General features: G+C 37.1%; 2 protein-coding genes across 4 annotated transcripts; one reads left to right on the plus strand and one right to left on the minus strand.

Moving 5' to 3' along the window:
* Positions 1-607: 607 nt before the first annotated feature.
* On the minus strand, positions 608-13,620 carry LOC122053190 (mediator of RNA polymerase II transcription subunit 8). Of its 3 annotated transcripts, none has more exons than XM_042615120.1 (12): positions 13,326-13,620; positions 12,598-12,722; positions 11,571-11,695; positions 11,286-11,469; positions 11,052-11,159; positions 10,811-10,863; positions 8,998-9,255; positions 8,013-8,069; positions 7,704-7,868; positions 4,937-4,990; positions 2,740-2,800; positions 608-1,092 (listed from the first exon to the last, which is right to left on the minus strand). In XM_042615120.1, the coding sequence occupies exons 1-12, from the start codon at positions 13,541-13,543 to the stop codon at positions 917-919; spliced, it is 1,584 nt and encodes a 527-aa protein (XP_042471054.1). In that variant the 5' UTR covers positions 13,544-13,620; the 3' UTR covers positions 608-916. The 3 variants fall into 3 exon arrangements, with proteins under 3 accessions (XP_042471054.1, XP_042471053.1, XP_042471052.1); XM_042615119.1 differs by having other exon boundaries at positions 7,704-7,880; XM_042615118.1 differs by having other exon boundaries at positions 7,704-7,901.
* A 551-nt stretch (positions 13,621-14,171) lies between these two features.
* Positions 14,172-23,260, plus strand: LOC122053191 (GATA transcription factor 20-like). The gene is made up of 7 exons (XM_042615122.1): positions 14,172-14,731; positions 14,829-14,912; positions 15,006-15,118; positions 21,464-21,592; positions 21,764-21,869; positions 22,744-22,815; positions 22,907-23,260. The coding sequence occupies exons 1-7, from the start codon at positions 14,420-14,422 to the stop codon at positions 22,934-22,936; spliced, it is 846 nt and encodes a 281-aa protein (XP_042471056.1). The 5' UTR covers positions 14,172-14,419; the 3' UTR covers positions 22,937-23,260.
* Positions 23,261-24,960: the final 1,700 nt, after the last annotated feature.

The raw sequence follows: 24,960 nt of genomic DNA on the forward strand, positions 1-24,960 counted from the left end.
AATCAATTCACCTCCAAACCAAAGAAGCAAAATGCATTTTTCTAGAGGTGAATAAAAATTGGTAAAATCTAATTAACTGCAAGTATCGAATTTAAAATTTTAGTTTGGCTTTCGATTTTTTTTTAATTTAGTTTGTTTTTTAATTAATTTGATTGGATTTTAATTTTAAAATTTATAATTCCATTAAATCAAATAAACTGAATAAGTATATTAATTTAATTATTTTTTATTTAAAATATAATTAATTAAACAAAATATATAATTAAATAAATAAAATTTAAATATAATTAATTTAATTTTAAAATTTCTATTGATTCAGTAAAAAAATAAATAAATTAACTAATATTTAATTAATTTGATTTGTTTAATTTTCATAGAAAAATTCGATCAGTTCAAAAAAAAAAAAAACCCAACTTAATCAATTTGGTCGATTCAATTTTAACTAAATACTCATCTTTATTCACACCACACACAAGAACTCTATAAATTTTTTATTGTAAAAAAAATCTCCAAAGAGTAGAAATTTTCTGAATTGCAAAAAGAAATAATCCTGGACAGAAATTGAATGGATGATAATCTCAGCTTGGACACTAAATGCATCTCTCAGTAAAACTAAAATACTCTACTCCCTTTCGTATACAACATTACATTAGATGATATGGCTACACTTGGTTACATTAAATAATACTAGAAAATACATCTGAGAATATCTTACATCCAGCTACATATGATTTATCTAGAATATAGATGTTACAAGTGGATAAACAAAGCTTCTGCTAATTTGACCTTCTTGATAAGATTCTCGTTGCATCGCAGGGGTAGGCGAAAGTGATACCTCGATCGCTCAATCGACTACTTTTAGATTACATAACAGCTTCCAGTCTGTAAAGAAAGTTGTCTGTTGTGTGTGTGATGATTACGATTGATTCTGCTGTCTCTGTTGAGGAAAGTTAGGATTCTGTGTCGTATTTGGAAGGTTTACCATCCCTGATTGCAGGTTTTGAGTGTGAGTTGAAATATTTCCAAATCCACCTTGTTGCTGCTGCTGCATTGCTATCATGTTTGCAGGATTTGAGGGGCCCATTCCAAACACTGCAAAAACAAGAACTCTTTTAATACTCAAACAGGGAAGAAATTAATAAGAAGCATTTAACACTCTGGTAATAATACTTATAGCCAATATTATCCCGAGACCACACAGAAGAAAGATGATATGAGGAAAACGTCCAACAGGCAAGTTATCTTTAACTAAACTCAAAATCAATTTTTGAATACCACCCACAGCTCTGCAACATATTCCACCTGGAGATCACATAATATATGTATGTAACTTTGACTCAGGTGTGAGCGTGTATTTGACACAGTATGTAACTAGATCTCAGATGATTTTTTTTTTCACAAGGCACAAGGACCCAATAGAATAGGTCCATTTTTGGTACGAGTATGGAGATTCTGCTCATAAGTTTATTATTTATAAGTTTATAGGATTCTTGCACTCTTAATTCTTATGCTCATATAATTGTTATCTGATGAAGGCAAAATACAATATCTACTTATCTCATGTAACGACGCTAAGTTCTCAAGAAGAAAATGGCTATCTTTGGAGAACATGAAGTTCTCATTCACAGGTCCATTCAGCTCTTTTGAGATGAGATTGCAGAATTATGAGGCATGCTTACATTCCTCAATTTGAAACTCCATGCTAGTGTACACAGGAGAGTGGTCATGAAACAACATAAAGTTCCACTTGGAGAACAAGTTGAGTTAATCAACAGCAACTGAATCTATGCTGCTACAGAAGTTCAACAAAATATCTATTCATAGTTCATTCCTCTCTTTAAACATTTTTTTCCAACTTCCACCCAATAATATATGATAAATAAATAAATTTTATAATATGCTTGGCTAAGACTCATATTGACTAATGACACAATAGGTAGTTGGGACTCATATGATTGATGATGATGCAGGATGTATTTACTCAGGAGAAAGAATCAAGGAGAGTTTACTTTCTCACTGTGTTTCTTTACAGGAAAGAAAAATGGGAGGAAAACTTAAGTTTCTAAAAGCATAAAGAAAGTGAAATCAAACAAGATTAAAAACAGAAAAAACCTTATTTTTATACGGAGCTGTTGAGCTTTTGCCCCAAATCAGTGAATTTCACCCAATTTGGGGAAAGGCCAAATATGGTATGGCAAGCGAAATCTTTCCCCTGTCACTTCACTGTTTCTGCCCAAGGAATTACAGGGAAAGAGCACTAGGGCATTTCTTTCTCCCAACACATTTTCTTCTATAAGTAGAAACACACAACAAATTAGTTGGTTTGTTTATTTGTTCAGTTTTTAAATGATTCACTTGTAGTCACCATTTTATTATCTTACTGCCAACAGTGCCCATCAGATACTTATTCTTGATATCCATTTCATATATACTACTGTATTTACTGTCAACTTCCACATGTAATGAAATCTATCCCTTGATTGGTAAGCAGGAGTTAATTTAAAGTAAAATAATCCGTCACTACATTCCAAACAACATCATCCAACAATATTCTAATTAGTTCCTAACTTTCAAAATGGAAAAGCCAGCATTTGTTAACAAGAAACCTAGTATTTGTAACATTTTTCAGTTACTTCAGTGACAAACAAGGGGAAAAATGTTTACCCTGAAAATTAAATAGAACTTAAGTACTATGTTTTTTTTTACAGTTTTATCAAAGGCTAAGGATATAAAACTTACTCTGATCATTAAGCATCTGGGATGGATGATTCCTTTGTGTGTGCCCTCCAGTTAGACCAAACTAGAAAAATAGAACAAGAAAGTATCATGAAGAAATTGATCCTATACTTGGTGGCATTATCGATTGTAGACTGATTATAAAATAAGCACGAACGCAGCTAAAGTAGTCTAACTTCTGAAAAGGCTAATGACCCAGAGAAACCAATCAAGAAAAGTGATCCTAACAAGAAAAACATTGAGTATCGATATGAATTTTTCACTTAACATAATATACTTGACCCAACACCAAGTATAGTGTGAAATAAGCTGTTCATCTAACTAGTTTGTAGAATTAGGAATAATAAGAGCAATGCATTAAATTGCAGCTAGGTAAGTCTATCACTGTATAGTAAAGCTTCACAATTGCCATCTGTGATATATCCATAAATCAAAAATTCAATTACTTGTCAACACCAGGCACAATTTAGCAGGAATGAACAAAAACCTAAAATTTTTTTTATTAACGTTAGTTTAAAGTATCAATCTGTGCCGAATAGCAGTTAATGCATTGAATTGTAATTTACTGGCACCAACCAGGATACTATATGTACAAGTAGATACCAATTGATATAGAAGAAGCAGAGGCAAGGAGGGAAGTAAAGAAAGAGGATGGGTAGGAAGAAAAGGAGCAAAGAAGAGGAGAAAATTACAAAGCAGAGGAGCAAAAGAAGATAAAAGAAGAACAAATGAAGAAGGAAATTACACGACAAAAAGAGAGCAATAAACAGAAAAGAGAGAGAGAGATGTTTGGAATTAAAAGAAATACAAAGAATTAAAATAAAATTTTAGCCAATATGTAGCAGACAACCTTTTTTTTATCAGATTGTGTGTGAAACCTTGTTAAGGTACCAATTAAGTAAAAAAGTTCTAACATGTGCAAACTAGTAGCAGTTAAATATGTAATGATTAAATCAACATGTTATTATGTTCCACTGTTACCAGATGTGTGAAAACTTATTCTTAAGACAAGTCGCAAGAAAGTAAAGGCTTAGAAGATGGATGTTATATGTCATGCAAACTAGCCAAGCATGGAACAGCTGGTAGCTATAACTGTTATAAAAACTAACAGCGGACTCCAAATACAAAATTAAGGATTCTATCCATGATGATCAACCCATATGGCAGGCACCTGTTAAATGAAGTTTTAAGCAACCAAGTCTGTGCTAATGAAATGACACGGATCAATCCATTACACCTATGATTGGTGCAGCCAGAATATTTGGTTTGATACTAAACCAAGGCAACTCCAATTAGAGCTTGGTAACCTGATCAGAGAGAGAGAGAGAGACCAACACAAATAAACACTGATTCTAGTTACAGGTAACTACTTTGGGAATTCAAAGAACTAATTTGTCTTAGTTTGAACCACTCCCACCCTCTTTTCCTCTTTATATATCTTCTTGGCCATTTTCACATTAATTCACACAATTTTTCTGATCTCTCTCATACCTCATTAAGCCATAGACGGCTCGTCATTGCCCTCCAGGAAAAGGAAATTCTTGTTAGGATCTACAACAATTTATTATGCAGTGCAACTGAGACTAGTAAATTTTAGTGGGCTCAGATAGTCAGGTATGAGCATAATGGCATTTAACATATCATGCTTTCAGCTGGAAAATCTTGCTTAAGCCCAACATTCATTTTGGCATTAGCAGGGTTTCCTTATTACAAGAAATGATCTTATTATCTACCAGGCATTGAGCATTAGCAGAGTCTTCTCATCAGAAGAAATGATATATTATCTACAAAATCTATGTTAAATCGTCTACAAAACATTTGTCTTGATTCATCAAGATATGAAACATGTCAAAGCCCAAATCCAATTGATTTCTCTTTTTTTACTGAAATCTGCATTCTGGTAGAAACTAAAGGGATATAGACCCGATCCAACACCCCCCTAAGTTCCAAGTTCCAACTGATAGCTTGACCATAAATCCAATTAAGGACTGTAAGTGTTAAGGCTCACCAACAGCAACACATTTGTTACATATTTATATGCTAGAATTGCATGACCATGTCAACTAAATTTTAGTTTTTGCATTTCATTAGAATATCCTTCAATACCAACAAATTAAAGACAACTTGCAGATATAGCAAAAAATAAAATAAAATTTAAACATCAAGTGTCTTAAGGTGGACAGTTGTGCATATCAAATACCTGAATCCGTGGCAAAAGTGACTGAGATTGCATTGAGGCTGACATATTTGTAATCTGAAACAAAGAAAGACAACAGACAAATTAGGAATTACCTTTAACTTATATCTAAGTTAAATGAGTGTTAGTACGAGAATAATGGTATTCCTTCTCAGCTTTTATGACTAGGTTGGAGTCAGTTTTTGCTTGTAAATATAAGTAGAAACTGATCCAATCTGGGCAACTCCAAACTTTCAAATTGGGATTTCTGGACCCAGCAAATTTAATAACAAAACTGCAGCTTTAGTGTCCCAGCTATGTTCTTCCTCAATTAGCAATTAATAGATAATTTTGACCAGCAAGGTAAATTCTACCATCCTCACCAAGAACATTAAGCACTATTTGCAACATGGTACTGGATAAAAGATAAATTTTATATGACTAAGCAAATTTAAAATATACCAAGGACTAGTGACTGATCATCATTACACCAAAAGCACAATCGAGATTTGATTAACATATCTTAGACATGACAAATTTGTGTTTTAGTTTAAGACTTATATACAACAAAGCTAGCCATATGAGAAGGAATAGGCAAAGAGGAAGCAGATTCAGAAGAGACAGAGAGGGGAGAAGAGGACCTACCCGTGAAATCACTAGCCGATTGGTCAGTCACTTGAAGGGAAATCGAATTGGTCGGTGTCATAGAATGACATTTGCGAGTGGCACTAGGGCTGTAAACAAGTCAAGCCAAGCCAAGCCAAACCTAAAATGAACCAAGCCATTGAAATGATTGTTCAAGTTTGGCTTGGTTTATTTTTAATGAGCTTGAACTTGGTTCAAGTTTGGCTTGAGCTTGGTTCGTTTATATATTATCGAGCTTTTAATTCAAGCTTGTTTGATTGTTTGAAATTTTTGCTTGTTTAATTGATTATTGAGCTTGATCATTCAAACTTGTTTGTTCATTTTAAATGTTTTTTTTTGTTTATTTAATATGTTGATAAGTGTTATTAATGAACATAATTTGTAAACAATCACAAACGTTGTTCACGCTTGTTTGTTTAGTTTAACAAGTTGTTCAAACTAGTTTATTTAATTGATGTTATATGTATTGAACGAACATAAACAAGTTCTTACCAGCTGAACACCAGCTTGTTCACGAACATTCATCTCATTTATAGCCCTAAGTGGCACCACAACAATGAAGTCCATGAGTGACACCACCATTATAAAGTGTGCGAGTGATGATGTCGTAATCACCTTTGCTACAACAGTTAGTGACAATGTTGTCATTCAAGCATTTCATAATTTCAAAATGTTGTTTCATCACCTCATCGCATGCAGAGGAAAGGAAAAAAACAGTCGCATGCTAAGGGGGAATGATGTTTCGTGGTCTTGGAAGTTATCACATATCAGGCGGCAAAGAACATGAAAAATTTCACTGATGTCAATTGACACAATATGGTATTTCAACGGTGTGGGTAAGCTGATAATGATGGTTTGTCTGCTTAAAACCATGTGTAAAGTTGAGGATTGCCAATGATTTATTGAGCAAATTGAATCGAACATAAGTCCAGTCAACATAGAGAGAAGATTAATAGAGAAACTTGTGAGCTTTTTAGACTTTCAGGCTTGAAGGAAGACATACTAATGACTAATTTTGCGCTTGCATATTGAACAATATTGTTGATCATAAGTGAGGAGGAGACTTGATTGAACCAAACTTGTAATTAAGGAGAGGACTACGAGTGTTGAGATATCGAGAACTAGGAGTGTTAGTATAATCGGAGGGTAATGATCTTTAAGTCTCATGGATGAAGATGGCTGCAAAAGAGTGTTTATTACGAAATAAGGATATCTGCTAAATCTAGGACAGACATTTGAAGATTTAAGGAGTTTAGCATGACTATGTATATAATTTCAATTCTACAATGGATCTAGCACATTATTAGTTTAACACATTAAATACCAATTACATAATATTTTTATAAGAAATTTTAAACAATAAAAATATTAATATATTGATTATTTAATTGAAACAGATTTTTGTTACTCTAACTATAATATCAAATATACTAATTTATTAACTGATTTAAAGAAATTTAAAATATCATATATTGTGTTACATTGATAATGTGTAATTTAGTTTTAAAATTAGAAAGATGTGCATGGATTTATTAAAATTGAGAGTTAAGGCAAGATTCACTACAATATCAAAAGTTCATAGTAAATTTAGTAACCAACCCCTAAAAAATATTCAAGGTCCAAAGAGATAGCGAAGAGAAGATACTTTTTACTTGTAAACAGATTACAGACGGTTTACCATTAAGCTGCCAATAGAATTATAGATGACTCCGTGACATCCAGTAATTCAACTATGCTACTAGGAGACTCCAAACTGATTCATTGAACTTAAACGTGTTACTTCCACATTAAAATACCACTCAACTGCAGGCTCAAGTAAGCTCATAATACTAACTCTACAGTCCATCCTAGACTCCCACTTGAACCATCTTTGCATGATTGAACCTTGTCATTCAGGTAGCAATGGAACAACCTTAACATTGTGGACCAAGACTTGCCATTCTAACAAGCAAAGTTTTGACTCCATAACATTATTAAGGAAATGTATACATACATCCACATATATATAGCGTGTGTATATATATAAAACAAGCACATTTGTTTGAAAATATTGAACTCACAATGCAACTAGATAGCGATTAGATAAACCTCCAAAATAATAGGAGCAAAATCACAACAGATATTATGCTTGTCGAAGATAACTAACCATTTGAGAGTTTGGTGAACTTTGGGCAGCATTGAATAAAGCACTGTTTGCAGATCCAGAGAACTGGTTTATGTGACTCCTCAGCTGGCTTCCTTGGTTGATTTGATTCTGTGCAATATTATGAGGCATGTGTGATGTTTGCAATTGCCGATTCTGAAATTGCTGCTGCAACATAGGCTGAGAATATGACATTTGATGCTGTCCAGCAATTTAGAGATGAAACATTTTTTGCATTATGCCAACTCCCAACTATTTACATCAACAAAACAAACATATATGATTTATGAGAACAAGTATCACGAAGTGCACCTGTTGCAGCTTTTGCTGAGTTTGACCTGTTAAATCATGTAGTTGAGACATCACACCCTGAAGAAAGGTATAAAGCTTTAGACACAAATGACAGCTAAAAATTGGAACTTTTAACATGAAATGAAATTCCATCAAAATATCTTCTCCATGTGTGACATGATTGATATCTACAAAAAAAATATAAAAAATTCTGAGGCTACTTTTCTCTGTTAGTGTAACATGCTAGTGATGGATAATATCTTTGATCCAATTTGAGAAAGGGGTAAAATAAATAATGTAGTTCAAATAACTATATTAGGCATTAGGTATTGTTGACGTAATACATATTGGTGTGAGTATGATGTTTTCTTATCCATTGTTAGTTGTAACAACTCTTATCATGTGTAAACTATCTTCCAGACACTTTGGCTGTTTAACTATGCAATGTGTATGCTATGCACAATTGTCATTTTTCAGCAACTTGGCCAACAAATGGTTTAAAACCATCATATAAGGACTAGCTCCACTACCAATGACAGAATTTTTGCTCATTTTGCAGTGAGTTATTGTCTGTCTTTGTCTCAATCATCCATCTAACATCATTTTTTTTAAAATCCATTACATTTATATGTTTATTTATAATTTGATTGATCGTATAAACATTCTTCTATAATTTATTTATGCACTTTGTTCTGTTATGTATTTTCTTGGAACATGAAATGATGAATTACATGTGTTGAGCTTATTTATTGCTTGTTCACTTGAGAACCTCAGATCAATCAAGGCACATAAGATCCGATCCATGAGATCATATGCATCTCCACTTGATGCCAAATAGATTCGTGGCATCTAGTAAACATAGACATGGAGATTGGTTCAATCAAGGCCCATATGAAGGATGACAGTGCAAGAAAGAATCTATTTATTATTTTTTAGATATACAAAAACCTAACTAGAAAGGAAACTAGCAGAACTTAGCAGTGAGTGAACAAAACTTGTTAAATACCTGCCCCAGTACCCCTGCGGCTGAAGATTGACGCAGCTGCTGTTGCACCAGAAGCTGTTGTTGATGTGGTAATTGCAAAATCTTCTGTCTCTGTTGTTGCTGCTGTTGTACCTGTTGCTGTGGCGACGGAGTATTCATAATGTTTGTACCAGATCTAGGTGAATTAGCATATGCCATAGGAGGTGTTGAAGCATTATCGAAGGAAACAGCATTGGATGGTGATGGAACAGATCTTCCAATCAACTGCCCTCCAGCAGTCTGCAACCAGCTTACATCAGAAATGGCATGTAAGAAAGAAGTTGTAAACAAAATGATTCTAGATCCAAATACTAAAAAATATATCTGGGAAGAGAAGCAAGCTGTAACTGCTAGAAAGAAGAAAGGAATTAAGGTAGGAGGCGAGAGCAGCATTGGAAGGAAATGATATCTAGAAAAAAAATTAGCAAAGAAAAGGCACATAAAATAAAAATGAAAAAGAAGAACCAGGAAGAGAAATCTTCAACACAAGACCACACAAGGCAAAGGAGAAATAAACCAAACATTCAAGCTGAAAGAGTTACAGACTAACACTAGATTTTTGGGGTTGTTAATTCATCCTATATATCCTCAATGGGATGGAGAAGTGCTTGAAGAACAGAGCATGGTGCATGTGGTGGATGGGAAACCAGGAATTCAATGACCTATTTTTTTAAAGACAAGCTGGATATGACGCTTAAAGATGAGTTGGATGCAGGTAAATGCTTGGGGATAAGCAAGAAGCCAGTTCTTTAGAGAAAGCTTATAATAAGGCTAATGTGGGGCAGAAGAGTCTCTCTAGAGTAGAGCTTTGCAGTCACAAGGAGATCATGAGGTTGATGGAGGCCACCCCCAAGGGAATATTCTTCTTTGGGACACCCTAACTTAAAAAGCATGCTCTGCTACCATATTAAGCTTGGGGAAATGAAAACATTATATTGGATTATATGGGTTACTTGAACGCCCTAACTTAAAAGGCATACGCTGATACCATATTTAATTATGGGAAAATGAAAATATTATATTGGATTATATGGGATACTTGCATGTATTTATAATTCATCATAGAAACCCTAGATCTTAAATATTAACATAGGGACAAAACCCACCATACCATTGACCATCTAGTACCTCTCTTACGAATCACCCAAAATATATTAGAAGTTATAGTGGCTATGACCTTGATTCAAGAATAGAGATAAGCTGATAAACTTGGTTCAAGAATGGACAATTAATGCCAATGTTTAGCTTCCTAAATTGTCTGCATAATCACCACTGATCCAATAATGACAACTTTTCAAACCAACAATCCAAAGGCATTTCAAATGTGTGGTTAATTTTTAAATTTGGACCCCCAATAGAATGCATATTGATTTAGGGATGTTAAGTCATTAAAGCATGTCTAGTTCTTTCATAAATTTTTAATATGAGCTCAAAAGTAAAAAAGAAACTCTTAATACTAAGTTATTAGCACAATTTTGTCTGTTTTTATATGTCAAAGAGCTTAGCAATAAATATAGTGGTATGACAATTTCTTAATGAAGTTTGAGTCTTTAAATTTTAAGTTTACCTTGTTCTCCAATTATCATATATTACTTCTTCCTACTTGCTTGTTCTTTGTTATTCTCCCATCTAAATTCAAGCGACTATTTCCACTCAAAACTATGTTATATATAAAATAAAAGTGTTTGTATAACATAAGAGAGCAATGTGTCCAGCTTGAAGGATATCAAGACAATAATTAGATGGATTTAAGAAATACAGAAACACAATTTGTCCAAGTTCTCAGGGTAATGACCTGCAGTACTCCTTGGTTAGATGAAAACGAGGATGTGTTTTTCCCATAAGCACCTACATGGAAACAGTAAAATAAGTATGCTTAAACATTAGTTCATAATTTGTTGCATCTACAAACAGACCACAAACTTAAGGACATCCCACAATGTAAACCACAGCAACGAAATCCTAAGAATACATCTTGCGTATGGCAATCAAGAACCAAAACTATGTTTGAAATAATAATTGCTAATGTCAAATACCAGCATTATCACCCAAATTTTGTGCACCATCACCAAACGAAAGAACATCTGCCAAATGACTAGGAAGAGAAGTAGGAAGTTGCCTCTGATCAATGGGAATCCTGAAACCTGAAGAGATTCTTTAAATCAGGTAAATATAAAGTAGGAAAGCATGGATAGGCCACAGCATAATAACTTATGTCTTGTAAATCCAGTTAGAAACTCTCCTAGTAAAGAATAATGATGCATAAGCACCTTCACCAAAATTAACCGCTGCTCTGAGTAGATTCTCCTGTTCCTGAATTTTTGCAGCTTGTACCTTATCCAAGGTTGGAACAAGTGTTGGTCCTTGACGTGATCCCAGTCCATAAGCTTTACGACAGTCAGATATAACTTTCTCTGCAGCTTCACAAGCTGCTCCAATCATGTCAATTCTAGTCTGTTAGATTACAGCAGCCAATTGTTTAGACAAAGGCAGTGCAGACATACAATTGGAATAGAAACAGTGCAATTGCTTCTCTACTTAGACCCTCAGATTACCTTCAACTTTTCAATTTGCATGTGTACAGGGAGACCAGATATCCCAAGTAATAATTGCTCTCTTTTTGTAGTATCCTCTGCTTCCATCTCTGGTAACAACTTTGACGACAGCATCACAGGTAATACTGAGATGATTTATCATAAGTCGTCAGTAATTGGATGACACTCAACCAGAGTTTCAGCAAAAAGTTGCAAAAGGCAAAATTGAGGATATTTTAGACTATGAAATATATAGGAGAAATAATTAAAACAGGTAAATGTTAGGTTTATTTCAGAATGAATCACCATTGAGGAGTCAATAAAAGACTATGGCCCATAAAACTGCAGAAGACTCCTAGATTGCATTTGTAACCAAGCTGAGATATGTGATTTTACCTTTTCAACAGATGAAACAAAATATGACTTGGCATTTGCTCCCAGTCTCTCTCTTTTGATATGTGCATTTACGGTACCTTCTCATGCCACCCTCAGTTACTTTATTTTTCTTTAACACTAGGTTAGCTTGTAGAGAAGCAGGACTCAGGCAAACTTTTATTGTTTAGGATCTAGAAGCAAAAAAAACATCTTTCTGAATTTGGCTTCGAATTTCTAACACATGATATCGGTTTTCTATTGTTACTATGAAAAAGAAGTCATTTTATCAATTTCAATAATTACAAGTTTTTCATCATACCATAAAAGCCAAGGAATCAACAGTCTAGTTCGTGGCACCATATAGGTAATAAAAAAGGGCAACCCAGTACACGAAGCTCCCGCCATGAGGAGTCCCAGGGAAGGATCCATTGTACGCAGCCTTACCCTGCTTTTTGCAAGAGGTTGTTTCCAAGATTCGAACTCGTAACCTTTTGGTCACATGGCAACAACTTTACCGTTGTGCCAAGGCTCCCCTTCACCATATAGGTAATAAACATGAAAAATAATTTTACTAAAAATGAATTTCTAAAATCTTAAAAACCTTGGAAAATAACATTTAAAGCTTTAGTTTATATAAGAGAAAAAAAGAAAAGAATAGTTCATCATGTCTTACTTGTTGCATTTTCGGCATTTACATTTCTTGGGTAGACCACAAATGCCTTAGATACATTCTTAATGTCCTCCACTATGTTGAAGAGATCCATACTCACCATTGAAAATTGCCCAAGTGCATCTTGCCTGCAATGTAGAAGCTCGCTTATCACATCAAAGGATTTTTTTTTCTTTCTCTGTGATCCAAGCAAACTACCAGTGAAAATTGCCTCCAATAGATACTTAAAGAATGCTAATGCAGATGCATATGGAACAATTACTAAAGCAGGCAGACATATCTATGAATCACCAAATTACTTCAAGGAAAAAAATCTTCTCACGGATGAATATGTGCACAGAAACCAGCATATCCCATAAGGTGAATGATCATCATTACTTTGTCCTACATGGGACGATACTCTTCCCTTGCCCCAAAAATTGTGTAACATTCCGTAACATCATTCTCAGACAACTTGATAAGAAAAGGCTAGGGCATGAGAGTCTGAAATCGCAACACTTCGTAAAAATAAACCTCGGTTGAGTTTCGAAACAGATTAACCGGACTTGTCATTCACGCATCTGTACCGTGAACTTCTTAACGGGAAAAAGTACTTAGTGCAGTTGCCTTCAACCGAAAACAGAGGATCAAACGTTGCAGGGGGTAAAGCACCGGACATGAAACCCTAGAAAGAGATTTCTCAAAGAAGAAAGGAAGAGAAGTTCATAGCGAAGGAAAATGAAAATACATGCCATTTGGGGGTGGTATTGGAGCGAGCGAAAGCTTCGAAATCTTCGAGGATGTGAGAGATAGTCTTGTAGAGTCCCAGCGCGCGGGTCTTGACAGACTCTAGGTTTAGCTGCTGCTGAACCACTGGGTTGAGCCTCTCAACCTTCGGCGGGGCCACCGCCTCCACTGCAGGAGGAGCCAGTTGTCCTTGCGACGGCGCCGCACCGCCGTCCGCCTCCATCGCAGCGCAAGAGAGGGGAGGGTTGCTGGAGAACCTCTCGGCAGAGCACAGCCTTCTCCGGAAAAGCAAGGGAATATATAGATATAATACAACTTAATAAAGGGAAATTTTCAATAATATATTTATATTTTTATATGGCGGTATTTTTTTTTTTTCGGATTTCATTTCTTGTTCAAAAAATTGAATTGTTTTTAGCCAAATACAATTAATTGCCTTTAAACGCAGAAATAAAAGATTTTGTTGATATCTGAAATTTATATTTAAAATATATATATATATATATATATATAGAGAGAGAGAATAGATTGTCTCTCATGTATTCGCGGTTCGAACCCAGTTATGACGTATTTGTCGGCTTTTGGGCTGGTCATCACGTGTGCTTTCTGATTTATCCTGATGACCAATGAAAAACTTATATGGGACCGGAATGATCATCCCCAGCTATAATCAATGAAATTAACTAGGAATTTTTTTCAAATGCGATGTACCTAAGCTTCAATAATAGGAGGTTAGATCTATCTTCGGACTTTGATTAGTATAAATGTAATTACTTTGTTTTCCATTTTTTTAAAAAAATATTTAATTTGAGTACGGAAATAATATCGTAGTTTTCAATTTGTTTTTCTTTTTTTTAAAGGGTTTTATGAATTCAGATCAGATTTTTTAGGTTTTGTAGTTGCTCTTGGATTTCGTCTGTAGTGGAACCGAGATTTTCATTGGATTTCGTTCGTCGTTCGACTAAATTGTTGATTCGGAAACCTTATCTAGTTATCTGTTCCTTTGATTCATTCTTTTCTCGACACCGTTTAGATCTGGATCTATTTTTCTTCCCAAGTGTCAGCTCGGGAGAATCAGGGCATCTGGTGAAATTTGGAGATGAACCCTAATCCTTCCGTCCGGCACCAGGTCGCCGGCGGCGGCGGTGGGGAGTTGATTGCTGCTGCGGACGCTGGCGCCTTGCTGCAGTTCCCTGAGGCAGATCACAGCAGCGGCAGCGGCAGCCATGAGATGGAGGACGGTCGGTTCGCGGCCGGGGAGAACGAGGAGATAGAGATGGAGGGGCCTTCTGAACCGAGCAATCTTGGGGATCCTAACAGGACGGTCGCACCACGCGCAGGCGTAGGCAATCAGCTCACACTATCGTTCCAAGGCGACGTCTACCTGTTTGACAACGTCTCGCCGGAAAAGGTTACATTTTTCCTCCTTCAAGCTTGTTCAGAGTGGCTTCGGTCTCAAACTCAGGGGAACGATGGTGGTTGATCCTTGCTGGTTTTCTTCTTTATAGGTTCAAGCAGTGCTGCTGTTGCTCGGGGGGCAGGAAATGAACGTTGGGTTGAATTCATTTACATCACCTTCAATGCAGAACAAGGTATCTTGTGTCCAAAATGAAGAAAATGCATGTGCCACCTGGTATTGCCTCGAGAGCTTCTAACTTCTTTGTTTCCTTTGCAATTTTTGGCAGGGAATGGACGTTCCTCAGAGGATTGCTTCGTTGACAAGGTTCCGGGAGAAGAGAAAAGTGAGAAATTTTGATAAGAAAATACGCTATGATGTTCGCAAAGAGGTTGCCCTCAGGTAGGAAGTTTTTCCCCCCTCGCTGTTGAATCAAATGGTATAATTTTGTTCAAGAACAATTCTGATGATACTTTTTTGTTGATGTAAAAATGACATTTTTAAAATCATTCACAAAACCCTTTCTTTATGACTGGTTACCTCAAACAGGGATATAAAATACAAATTATTGGATGCATGTATGGAAGCCCCATGTCTATCCACATACTGCCCTTTTCTCCATGTTTGTTTCATTGTATTTTTAAGTAGGAAAATTGTGAGTTCATACCTTTTAAGAACTCTAATCGGTGTTCATAATGATATTTCATCTAGTCTACAGAAATTCCTTCTGAAAATTTTATGGATGTTTTGTGATTTCATCTAGTCTAAAATTTGTTTTTAGCTCAACCACATGTGATGGGTAATTAAACAATTACAATATGAGGAAAAAGGACAAGCAACCAATAGAAAGCGAGAATAAAATTCCTATCTCATTCGCCCTCATGTCTTCAAGTTACATCTGCTGAAACTGTACAGGTTTGTTGCAGTGAAGATCAATTGTAATATCCAAGATCTAATTGACATAACCTGTAGGACCGTTGGGCCGGCTAGAAGAGGGGGGGGGGGGGGGGGGGGGGGGTGAATAGCCCTGCAAAAATCAAAACGCAAACACCCTTCTCGAACTCTTAAACTAACACTTGTAAAATAAGAGAAATAAATACAAGCAGAAAAGTAAAAGGCACACCGAGATTTACTTGGTTACAACCGGGAAGGTTGTTAATCGAAGAAAGCGTAGCACTAGTATCTCCTTCAGGCGGAGAAGCCTTTTACAGCAATGAAGCGCACAATAGAAGCTTAAAACAGAAAAACGTACAAGTGTAGAAAGAATGCTTGAGTTCTCAGTTGATTGACAGCTTCTGGACCAAGGCTATATTTATAGTCTTGGTCGGGGCGCCTGGAAGGGTTCCGGGCGCCCTGGGGGGATAAAACTTTATCCCCCAACGTCCAGAACGCGAAAGACGCGTTCTGGTCAAACTTCACGTTCCGGGCGCCCCGGGCTGCTCCGGGCGCCCCGGAGCAAAAAGTCAACTCTGGTTGACTTTTGCGTCCGGGACCTCTGCTCCGTTTTAGTCCCGCCTCGGTCCGGGTCTTCCGCTCCGGATCCGCTTACTTGGGTGATCTCTGCCATCCGGAAAAGGGCTCACCCGAACCCAACTTCCGGTCTTCTCAAGCGGGCTTCCCTCCGGCTTCTCGTCCCTCGGAATTGCCGCGTGTTTCCTTCTCGTCCGCCAGCGTACTCATCCGCAGTCTTCGTCCCTCGGTCGTCGACCTTCTCGCTAGCTGCGTCTCTTGCTCCCCGAGCAATCTTCCGCTCCGGCTTTCGTCCCTCGGAACCACCGCGCGCTTCCTTCTCATCCGCCGGTGTACTCTTCCGCAGCACCTCGTCCCTCGGACTGTCGTCCTTCTCGCTAGCTGCGTCTTCCGCTCGACTACACTTAGACACAAGGTTAGAAACAACGTTGGACCTAACTTAACTTGTTGATCACACCAAAACAACCTTGGGGTTCCAACAATCTCCCTCTTTTTGGTGTGATCAACCCAAGTTAAGCTAGGGTCAAAACTAGACATAAAATTAAAACAAGTTATTGCAATAATGTGCAACAAAATTAAATTTCAAAAATTTTCAATTTTCAATTTCTACCTCCCCCTAGACTTATACTAATTCTTCTCCCTCTTTGATCACAAAAAAATGGGGTTTAAAAAGAACTAAGGGTTAAAGAGTAAAAAAAATTTCTTAAAGACTTTAAGCAGAAATTTTCAATTTCAAAATGGTCTTTTAACTTAAGCAAAATTGTCTTATGAAAATTTTTCTAAATTAACAAAAAATGAGAATTTTTCTAAGTAACTTAAGCAGAAAATTTTTCTAAGTGAAAACTTTGAGAATTTTTCTAAGTGAAAATTTGACTTTGGCAAAAAGTATTTTTCTAAGTATAAAAATATTTTGAAAAAATATTTATTTTTTTTAACTTTGAAAGCATTAATTAATTCTAATTTTAATGCTTTGACAGAAAGTTAATTAAACATTTATTTCAATATTTTGGCTTCCAGGTCGTGGCGAGGCACTAGGCCTTCTTGGTTATTGGAGCAACAACCACTTCCTTAGATAAAACCTCATAGAGAAATTCATTGTTTAATTTTCTCACTAAAAAGCGCTAATTTTAATTTTAAAACTTAGACTAAGCAAGATTTAGGAACCCAATAAAGGTTCCAGCCTACTGGATTGATTAAAATTTTTTTAGGGACATATTTTCTAGAGATATTCTTAATTTGTCCCGGGTGATATCTATAATACCAATTTAAATTTTTAAATTTTCTAGAATTAGATGAACATGCATGGTTTTTCAAATTATCTACTTGAATTTTCAAATCATTATTTTCAAGTTTCAATTTTTCATTTTCCAATTTTGATTTATCTAATTCTTCTAGAGGGCAGGATTTAACTAAGATTATTTTTAATTTTTTATTTCTTTTTCTAATTTACAGCAGTCTTTAGTTAATAACTTAACAAATTTATAAAGTTTATCGGGAGGAAGTGAACGTACCTGACTTACCTTGTCGAGTTCGTTTTCCGTGTCTCCCCCTGAACTATTGCTTTCCTCTGACGAAGCTCTCCCTTCATCGATGCTCTCGATGCTCATTTCGGAAGAGCTTGACTCGCAGTCGTCGTCTTGATGACTTGCCATTAGAGCAAGTCCGGAGAATGCCTCGACTTCCGACTCCGACGACGTATCATCCCACGTCGCCTTTAGGGCTTTTCGCTTTTGGATAGGCTTCTTACCCTTTTCCTTGTTCTTGTTCTTCAGCTTGGGGCAATTGTCCTTGATGTGCCCTTCTTCGTCGCAGTGGTAGCAGCGGATCGTCTTTTTCTTCTTCCCCTGTGGATGGTTAGTAGATCTGGATTTACAAAGCTTCTTGAATCTTCTTACCATCATTACTATTTCCTCGTCATCGAGAGAGGATTCCGACTCTGGTTCGTCTCTCGAAGCTTTGAGGGGGACGTTATTCTTGGGCTCCTTCATTCCTGCACATCTTGACTTATGCACTTCAAAAGTACAAAAAAAATTCTTCTAACGAGATCTTTTCTAAATCTTTAGAAATATAAAAGGCATCTACTAGTGATGCCCATTTTGAATTTCTAGGAAATGAATTTAGTGCGTACCTTAGCGAATCTCGGTTACTTACCGTTTCTCCGAGATTCGATAGTCCGGTGATGATCTCTTTGATTCTCGAGTGCAAGTGTGCGACTGTCTCATCTTCCCCAAGTTGCAGGCTGGTGAGCTGATTCCGAAGCAGATCTCTTCTGGCGAGCTTGGCTTCGAAAGTCCCTTCGTGCAGCTCGAGGAACTTTTCCCAAAGTTCCTTTGCAGAGTGGTATTGTCCGATTCTGTTGACTTCTTGAGGTGGAAGAACGCTTAGCAGATGGTATTCTGCTTTGCCGTTCGCCACGAATTCAGCCTGCTCCTTTTTTGTCCATTGACATTTTTCCTTACCTTCTGGAGCTACAAAACCGGATTCCATTGTTAAAGTTAATTCAAAGTCTGTGGTAAAAAATACCTGCATCAGATTCTTCCACGTAGCGAAATCTCCTCCATATTTCGGCGGGTGGATGCTTGGTCCGGCCATTATCTTTGCTTCGATTGGCGGTTAGTCCTCCTGAAGCGTCTTGGCTCTGATACCACTTGTAGGACCGTTGGGCCGGCTAGAAGGGGGGTTGAATAGCCCTGCAAAAATCAAAACGCAAACACCCTTCTCGAACTCTTAAACTAATACTTGTAAAATAAGAGAAATAAATACAAGCAGAAAAGTAAAAGGCACACCGAGATTTACTTGGTTACAACCGGGAAAGTTGTTAATCCAAGAAAGCGTAGCACTAGTATCTCTTTCAGGCGGAGAAGCCTTTTACAGCAATGAAGCGCACAATAGAAGCTTAAAACAGAAAAGCGTACAAGTGTAGAAAGAATGCTTGAGTTCTCAGTTGATTGACAGCTTCTGGACCAAGGCTATATTTATAGTCTTGGTCGGGGCGCCTGGAAGGGTTCCGGGCGCCCTGGGGGGGATAAAACTTTATCCCCCAACGTCCAGAACGCGAAAGACGCGTTCTGGTCAAACTTCACGTTCCGGGCGCCCCGGACTGTTCCGGGCGCCCCGGGCTGCTCCGGGCGCCCCGGACAGTTCCGGGCGCCCCGGAGCAAAAAGTCAACTCTGGTTGACTTTTGCGTCCGGGACCTCTGCTCCGTTTTAGTCCCGCCTCGGTCCGGGTCTTCCGCTCCGGATCCGCTTACTTGGGTGATCTCTGCCATCCGGAAAAGGGCTCACCCGAACCCAACTTCCGGTCTTCTCAAGCGGGCTTCCCTCCGGCTTCTCGTCCCTCGGAATTGCCGCGTGTTTCCTTCTCGTCCGCCAGCGTACTCATCCGCAGTCTTCGTCCCTCGGTCGTCGACCTTCTCGCTAGCTGCGTCTCTTGCTCCCCGAGCAATCTTCCGCTCCGGCTTTCGTCCCTCGGAACCACCGCGCGCTTCCTTCTCATCCGCCGGTGTACTCTTCCGCAGCACCTCGTCCCTCGGACTGCCGTCCTTCTCGCTAGTTGCGTCTTCCGCTCGACTACACTTAGACACAAGGTTAGAAACAACGCAGGACCTAACTTAACTTGTTGATCACACCAAAACAACCTTGGGGTTCCAACATAACCTTGTTATGCACGTGAGCAACACAATTTTGTCTTTTGGATCCAGAACTGTTGACTTAATTTCACAATAAAAATTAAGATTCCATTTAGATGGTGATGTGATTATTTGTAATATCTTTCTACTACATGAAGAAATCTAATATAAGTAGTAGAATAATGGAGTAGAAATAAATAAGGATAATATTCATGTCTTACATCTACAACTACTATATGTTGTGCACCTCGTTTCTGCGCCTGCATTGCTCGACTGAGTGAGTTGGGGTGCCCTGAATGAGTCAGAGTCGGGGCGCCCAAGTCACTTCCGGGCGCTCCGACTCGTAGTTGCGTAGCGGAGGCACACACGAAAGTTTTAAGCATCACCTAGTGGATGAATTTGGGAGAATTCAAAAACTAAAAGTTTTAAGATAAGTCAAACAAAAACTAAAAATATGAAATGCAGGTTTAGTAACATGCAAAAAAAAGAGATAGTTAAGATGGAAGGAAATGAAATCTCTTTAATAATTTTTGGAGCTTCCGGTTTATTAGTCAACAAAAGACAATATTGATGTTGATATAATTAATATGATACAGAATGGATGAATGAAATAGTGAAGAGCTTTTGAAGTATTGCCTAATCATCATGTTTGCTTTAGACTAAAAGAGATTTTGTTAGACTATGGTATGACCCACCATATTGGGTTGGAGTATTTGACTGATAGTAAATAATACATACAAAAAATTAATATAGCAATGATGAAAATGATAAAAGCTCATGTATGGTGATAATAGAAAGGATAAAATAAAAGAATAGGTTGACATGATATGATATAAATGTGTAAAGACGATCAAGAGTTTCTGTAGTTACAAGAGTTGAAGCTATTAGAGTGGAATGTGCAAGGGATATAGGAAGACCAAAGAAAACATTAGTTAATTGAATAAAAACATAGTTTAATTAATTTGAATATTACTAGTGAGATTGCATATAACTCAATGGAAGGATAAGATTAATGTAGTAGATGACTATATAGTTGGGACAAATGTGACTTTCCTTCAATACCATTGTGACACCCAAGTTATAAGTTCCTTTGGTAATTTTGGTTACAGTCTTACGGGCTTGTACAAAATGAAATAAACCAGGGTCCAGAAGTTAAGCCAGAGATTGGCATTTACTGATACTGACAAAGTATCATGTGCTGTCTCGTAACTTTTCACAGTTTACTAGAGGAGAAGAGTGTTAGAGAGGATGAGTGGGTAACAGTGGGCAAGAATTGTACTCTTCATCATTTGCTGAAGCTCGTAACTAGATGTGGATCAAATATTCATCTCCTATACTAGACGACCCTCTTTGATGTAATTCTAGTTTTCATAGTTATTTTAGTCAATCTTGAAAGTATACCATTCATTGTTATCTTCTGCATTTCTTTCACTAGGAAGAAACCCAATGGAATGAGAAAGTGATTTATCTCTACTTTAATCTCTTAGATAGGCCAGAACATTAAGTTATCTAGAATCTTACTGTTTTGAACAATTATATAAGTTAGTCATTGCACTTGGATAGAAAACATAAACATTTGTATTTTCATTTTTTTTTTTTTGGCTTTATTTTTTTCTTCACGAGTCATAGTTCAATTTTCTTTATGTAGGATGCAACGGAACAAGGGTCAGTTTACATCATCTAAGACAAAGCATGAAGATCCCAATTCTGGTGTTGCCACTTCTGATGCTACTGAAAATGGTAGTTCACAGGAAAACCAGGAACCGATAGCGTCTGAGTAAGCTTTTGAAATTAGTATTTCCCTGGTTTGGTTAACATGGTTGTTTGTACTTGTATCCTGAGATTCTGACTGTGGTAATATCACATGATATAGTTCCAGTGTCAGATTCTTTAAAAAAATCACAATTTGATTGAGGTAATAGATATTTCTTTTAACGTTTTTATTCAGATGCCACCACTGTGGAATCAGTACCAGGTCAACACCAATGATGCGTCGTGGACCTAATGGGCCTCGAACATTGTGCAATGCATGCGGACTTGTGTGGGCTAATAAGGTGCTTAGGACATGTTTTCCCCCGTCTTTCTTTATTTTCTTTGATCAATTTTTATTTTCCATTGTGATATAACGTTTTTAGCTTCTGTAGTATTGCAAACACTTTTCAGATGTATTTAGTATTTATACTTATTTCCTGTTTGATTAACGTTTTTACTGGTATAAAAAATCAGTCATGGTATTTATTGATGATCAATCTAATCAAACTTAGTGAGGTTTGCCATTTGATTAAAGATCAGATAATATGGTTTCGCAAGTGAAGTTCCACCCACGGGTTGGCACAGTTGGTACATGCATGAGTGTTCACTCTAATAGGTCTTAGAGTCAATTCCCAATGAGTGTAAAATATTCTAAGCACCCATGCAAAGGGTGTCTAACTTCCCCATGCAAAGAACCGTTGTACTAGGACCGATATTACCTTTTGCTCCAAAAGTAAGTGAGGTTCCAGGGGTTGGACTAGTAGTTTCAGGATCCTGCTAGTTCGTTAATACCGTAGTGAGCATCTTCATACAATTGATTCTGTCATAATCACTTGCCAGTTAATTTTTATGATTCACACCATATACATCTAATCCTTTTGGCTCCTTGGCGAAATTGGCTGCTATTTAGAAAAGCATGTATTTATGCAAAATTCTGAGCCTACTTTAGAAATTGGTACCTCTTAGCTAAGGACCTAGATCACTTTTGATTTCTACTGGCATTCCAATTCATACATTGACATTGCTTGAGACACGTTCGAGATGCTTAACTGCAGTTACAATCAATCGGCAATTTATAGTCATCTACCACCTCCACTTGCTTGTGTTCTTCAGCTATTATGTTTGCACATTACATTTCCCTGATGAAACTTCAATGCATTCTTCTGTTAACTGCAGGGAACAATGAGGGATCTTTCGAAAAATCAACCTCCTACTTTGCCGAATGCTTTATCAGAAGCAAAAGAAGGGGTAAGCAAGAATACTTTCTGATAGTTCTTTTTTGAACATCGTTTCGTCTACCTGGCCTCACCTAATTCGTATCCGGGTAACCCGTCACCAGGGCAACTCGGCGGAAGTTGGGGTTGTCTAGATCCTCCTCACCGATGAGTCGTACCTTATTACCTAGAGATTCTATATCCTTGTGGCCATAGGCATTCCATGGAAGCAATTAGTTCTCGATCATTGAATCCATCGCAGTTTTTTTTTTTTGTCTGTACAATATTGTTTTACATGCTTGTTATGTATAATCAATTAGCCAAGTCACTTGTAGGATGTCGGGAGTAGGCAACCAACATAAAGGCTAAAATCTTCTCGATATTAGCCAGTTGGGTAGAACAAAAATACACGAAAGGGATTCTTCATGTTATCCTGCTCTGTTTGAAGTATTTATCCATCTAGTTGTTTGTTTCTTTTATGTGTGATTGAAGTTATTGGCATTCCTTTTTTTAAATGTGCATTTTTTTTAAAGAACAAGCTTTGTTTTAATCGTCCAAAATTGTTCTAAATTATGTTTCAGGGAAGCTTTGTTTCCTTCCATGTTCTAACTAAATGCTTGCAAAAGGTTGCAAATCGATGTAAAATCCTTCAAATTTGAAAAGGTTTTTTATTAGAATTAAGTTTTGAGAGTTTTAAAGCACCTATAATATTTCCAATTCTGAGTCGAGTAGAATCGACTAACTTATAGACCAGAGCTGAGTCAAGCTGTATGGGCTTAACGGTCGAACCTGGTCTGATCTGTATTTTGAAAGTTTCTATATTCTGCACCTTTCTCTTCCTACAAAAGCTTATCATGCTGGCCGCCACCATGCCTCCTCTCCTTCTCCGATTGCCATTGCCGACTCCTCGGCGTGCTCTCGGTCCTCCTGTAAAGCCATGGGCTCGGAGTTCATCGATCTCCGGCCATGGGCCGACGTTGGAGAACGACTATGGCTGAGAAAGGAAGAGGAGGAAGAGAGCTGTGTCACGCCCAAGCTAGCAGCAGCGAAGCCGGTTCTATCGCCTCCTCCTCTGAGGAAGACGCGGCCGGCGAAGAGGAAGCTCGGGCCACCGTCAGGGGGGTACTTCCCAGTACCCAGTGACCTTGCCGCCCTCTTCGTCCCCGTGACGGCGCCGGCTATCAGGAGAATCCGAGTGTGACGTACAACAAAAAGAAGAAATCTTGCGGCTGATCTCTTCGATCTTCTCCATGACCAAGAACACTCCAGATAAATCCCAACTGTTTCATGTTTTCCTTTTTTTTAATTTTAATTTTCTTCTGAATAATGATCCAGAATTATCTTTAATATTTTTGAGTAAATTTTATTTTTGTCTTTTTTTGAAAGAGAATAAAATGTCTACATCAGCTAAAATTAATATTAGGTAATTAATATATTTTTTTCTTTCAATTATATTGGCAATTATCATAAAATATATGGAAGATATGTAAAGATAGAAGACATAATGATATAGAATTAAGTGCTAGAATTAAAATTAGTGCCGGCTGTCCTCATCATTAGAGGAATAGAACGGATACGGCGAATAAATGAGGCCCCGAAGTCGGGTTGAGGATAAAAAAAATACTGATATGATGGTTAAAATCAAGAAAAAGATTAATATTTAGAATTAGTATGGTCATATATTTTACTCGAATGGTCTGATTGATGGGACCATAAGTTTGATTGGATCTTGAGTCCCTCAAGATCCATGAAATCTTGAGTTATATTAATATCATGGTATTAGGTGATCGTTAAGATAACAGATCTATCTTTGAGTTATATTAATATCATTTAGAGTCGAGTCAAATGTTTTGGCTGAGTAATCAAGTCAATCAGACATTAGATATAATCGGACAGTCCAACCAAATCAAACTCTTTGATCGAATGAAGAGGTCGAGCAAAAGTCAAGATAGTCATCATTCTTTAACCAACCTAACCCTATCCATGAAAAAAACTCGATCAGATGACAGAGGGAACTCGGTCAACCTACCATCAAAACATATTAAGGATCCTTAACTTAACGATCTAATATTTCTTTTTAACGTTTTATATAACAGTTGTCAAAGGATTAGGTAAACATTTCCTAGACAATTTTACGATAGAAGCTTTTACCTTACAAAGCATGTGAGTCTATTTTTTT

Source organism: Zingiber officinale, chromosome 3A, assembly GCF_018446385.1.
Source record: "Zingiber officinale cultivar Zhangliang chromosome 3A, Zo_v1.1, whole genome shotgun sequence".
NCBI lineage: Eukaryota > Viridiplantae > Streptophyta > Magnoliopsida > Zingiberales > Zingiberaceae > Zingiber > Zingiber officinale.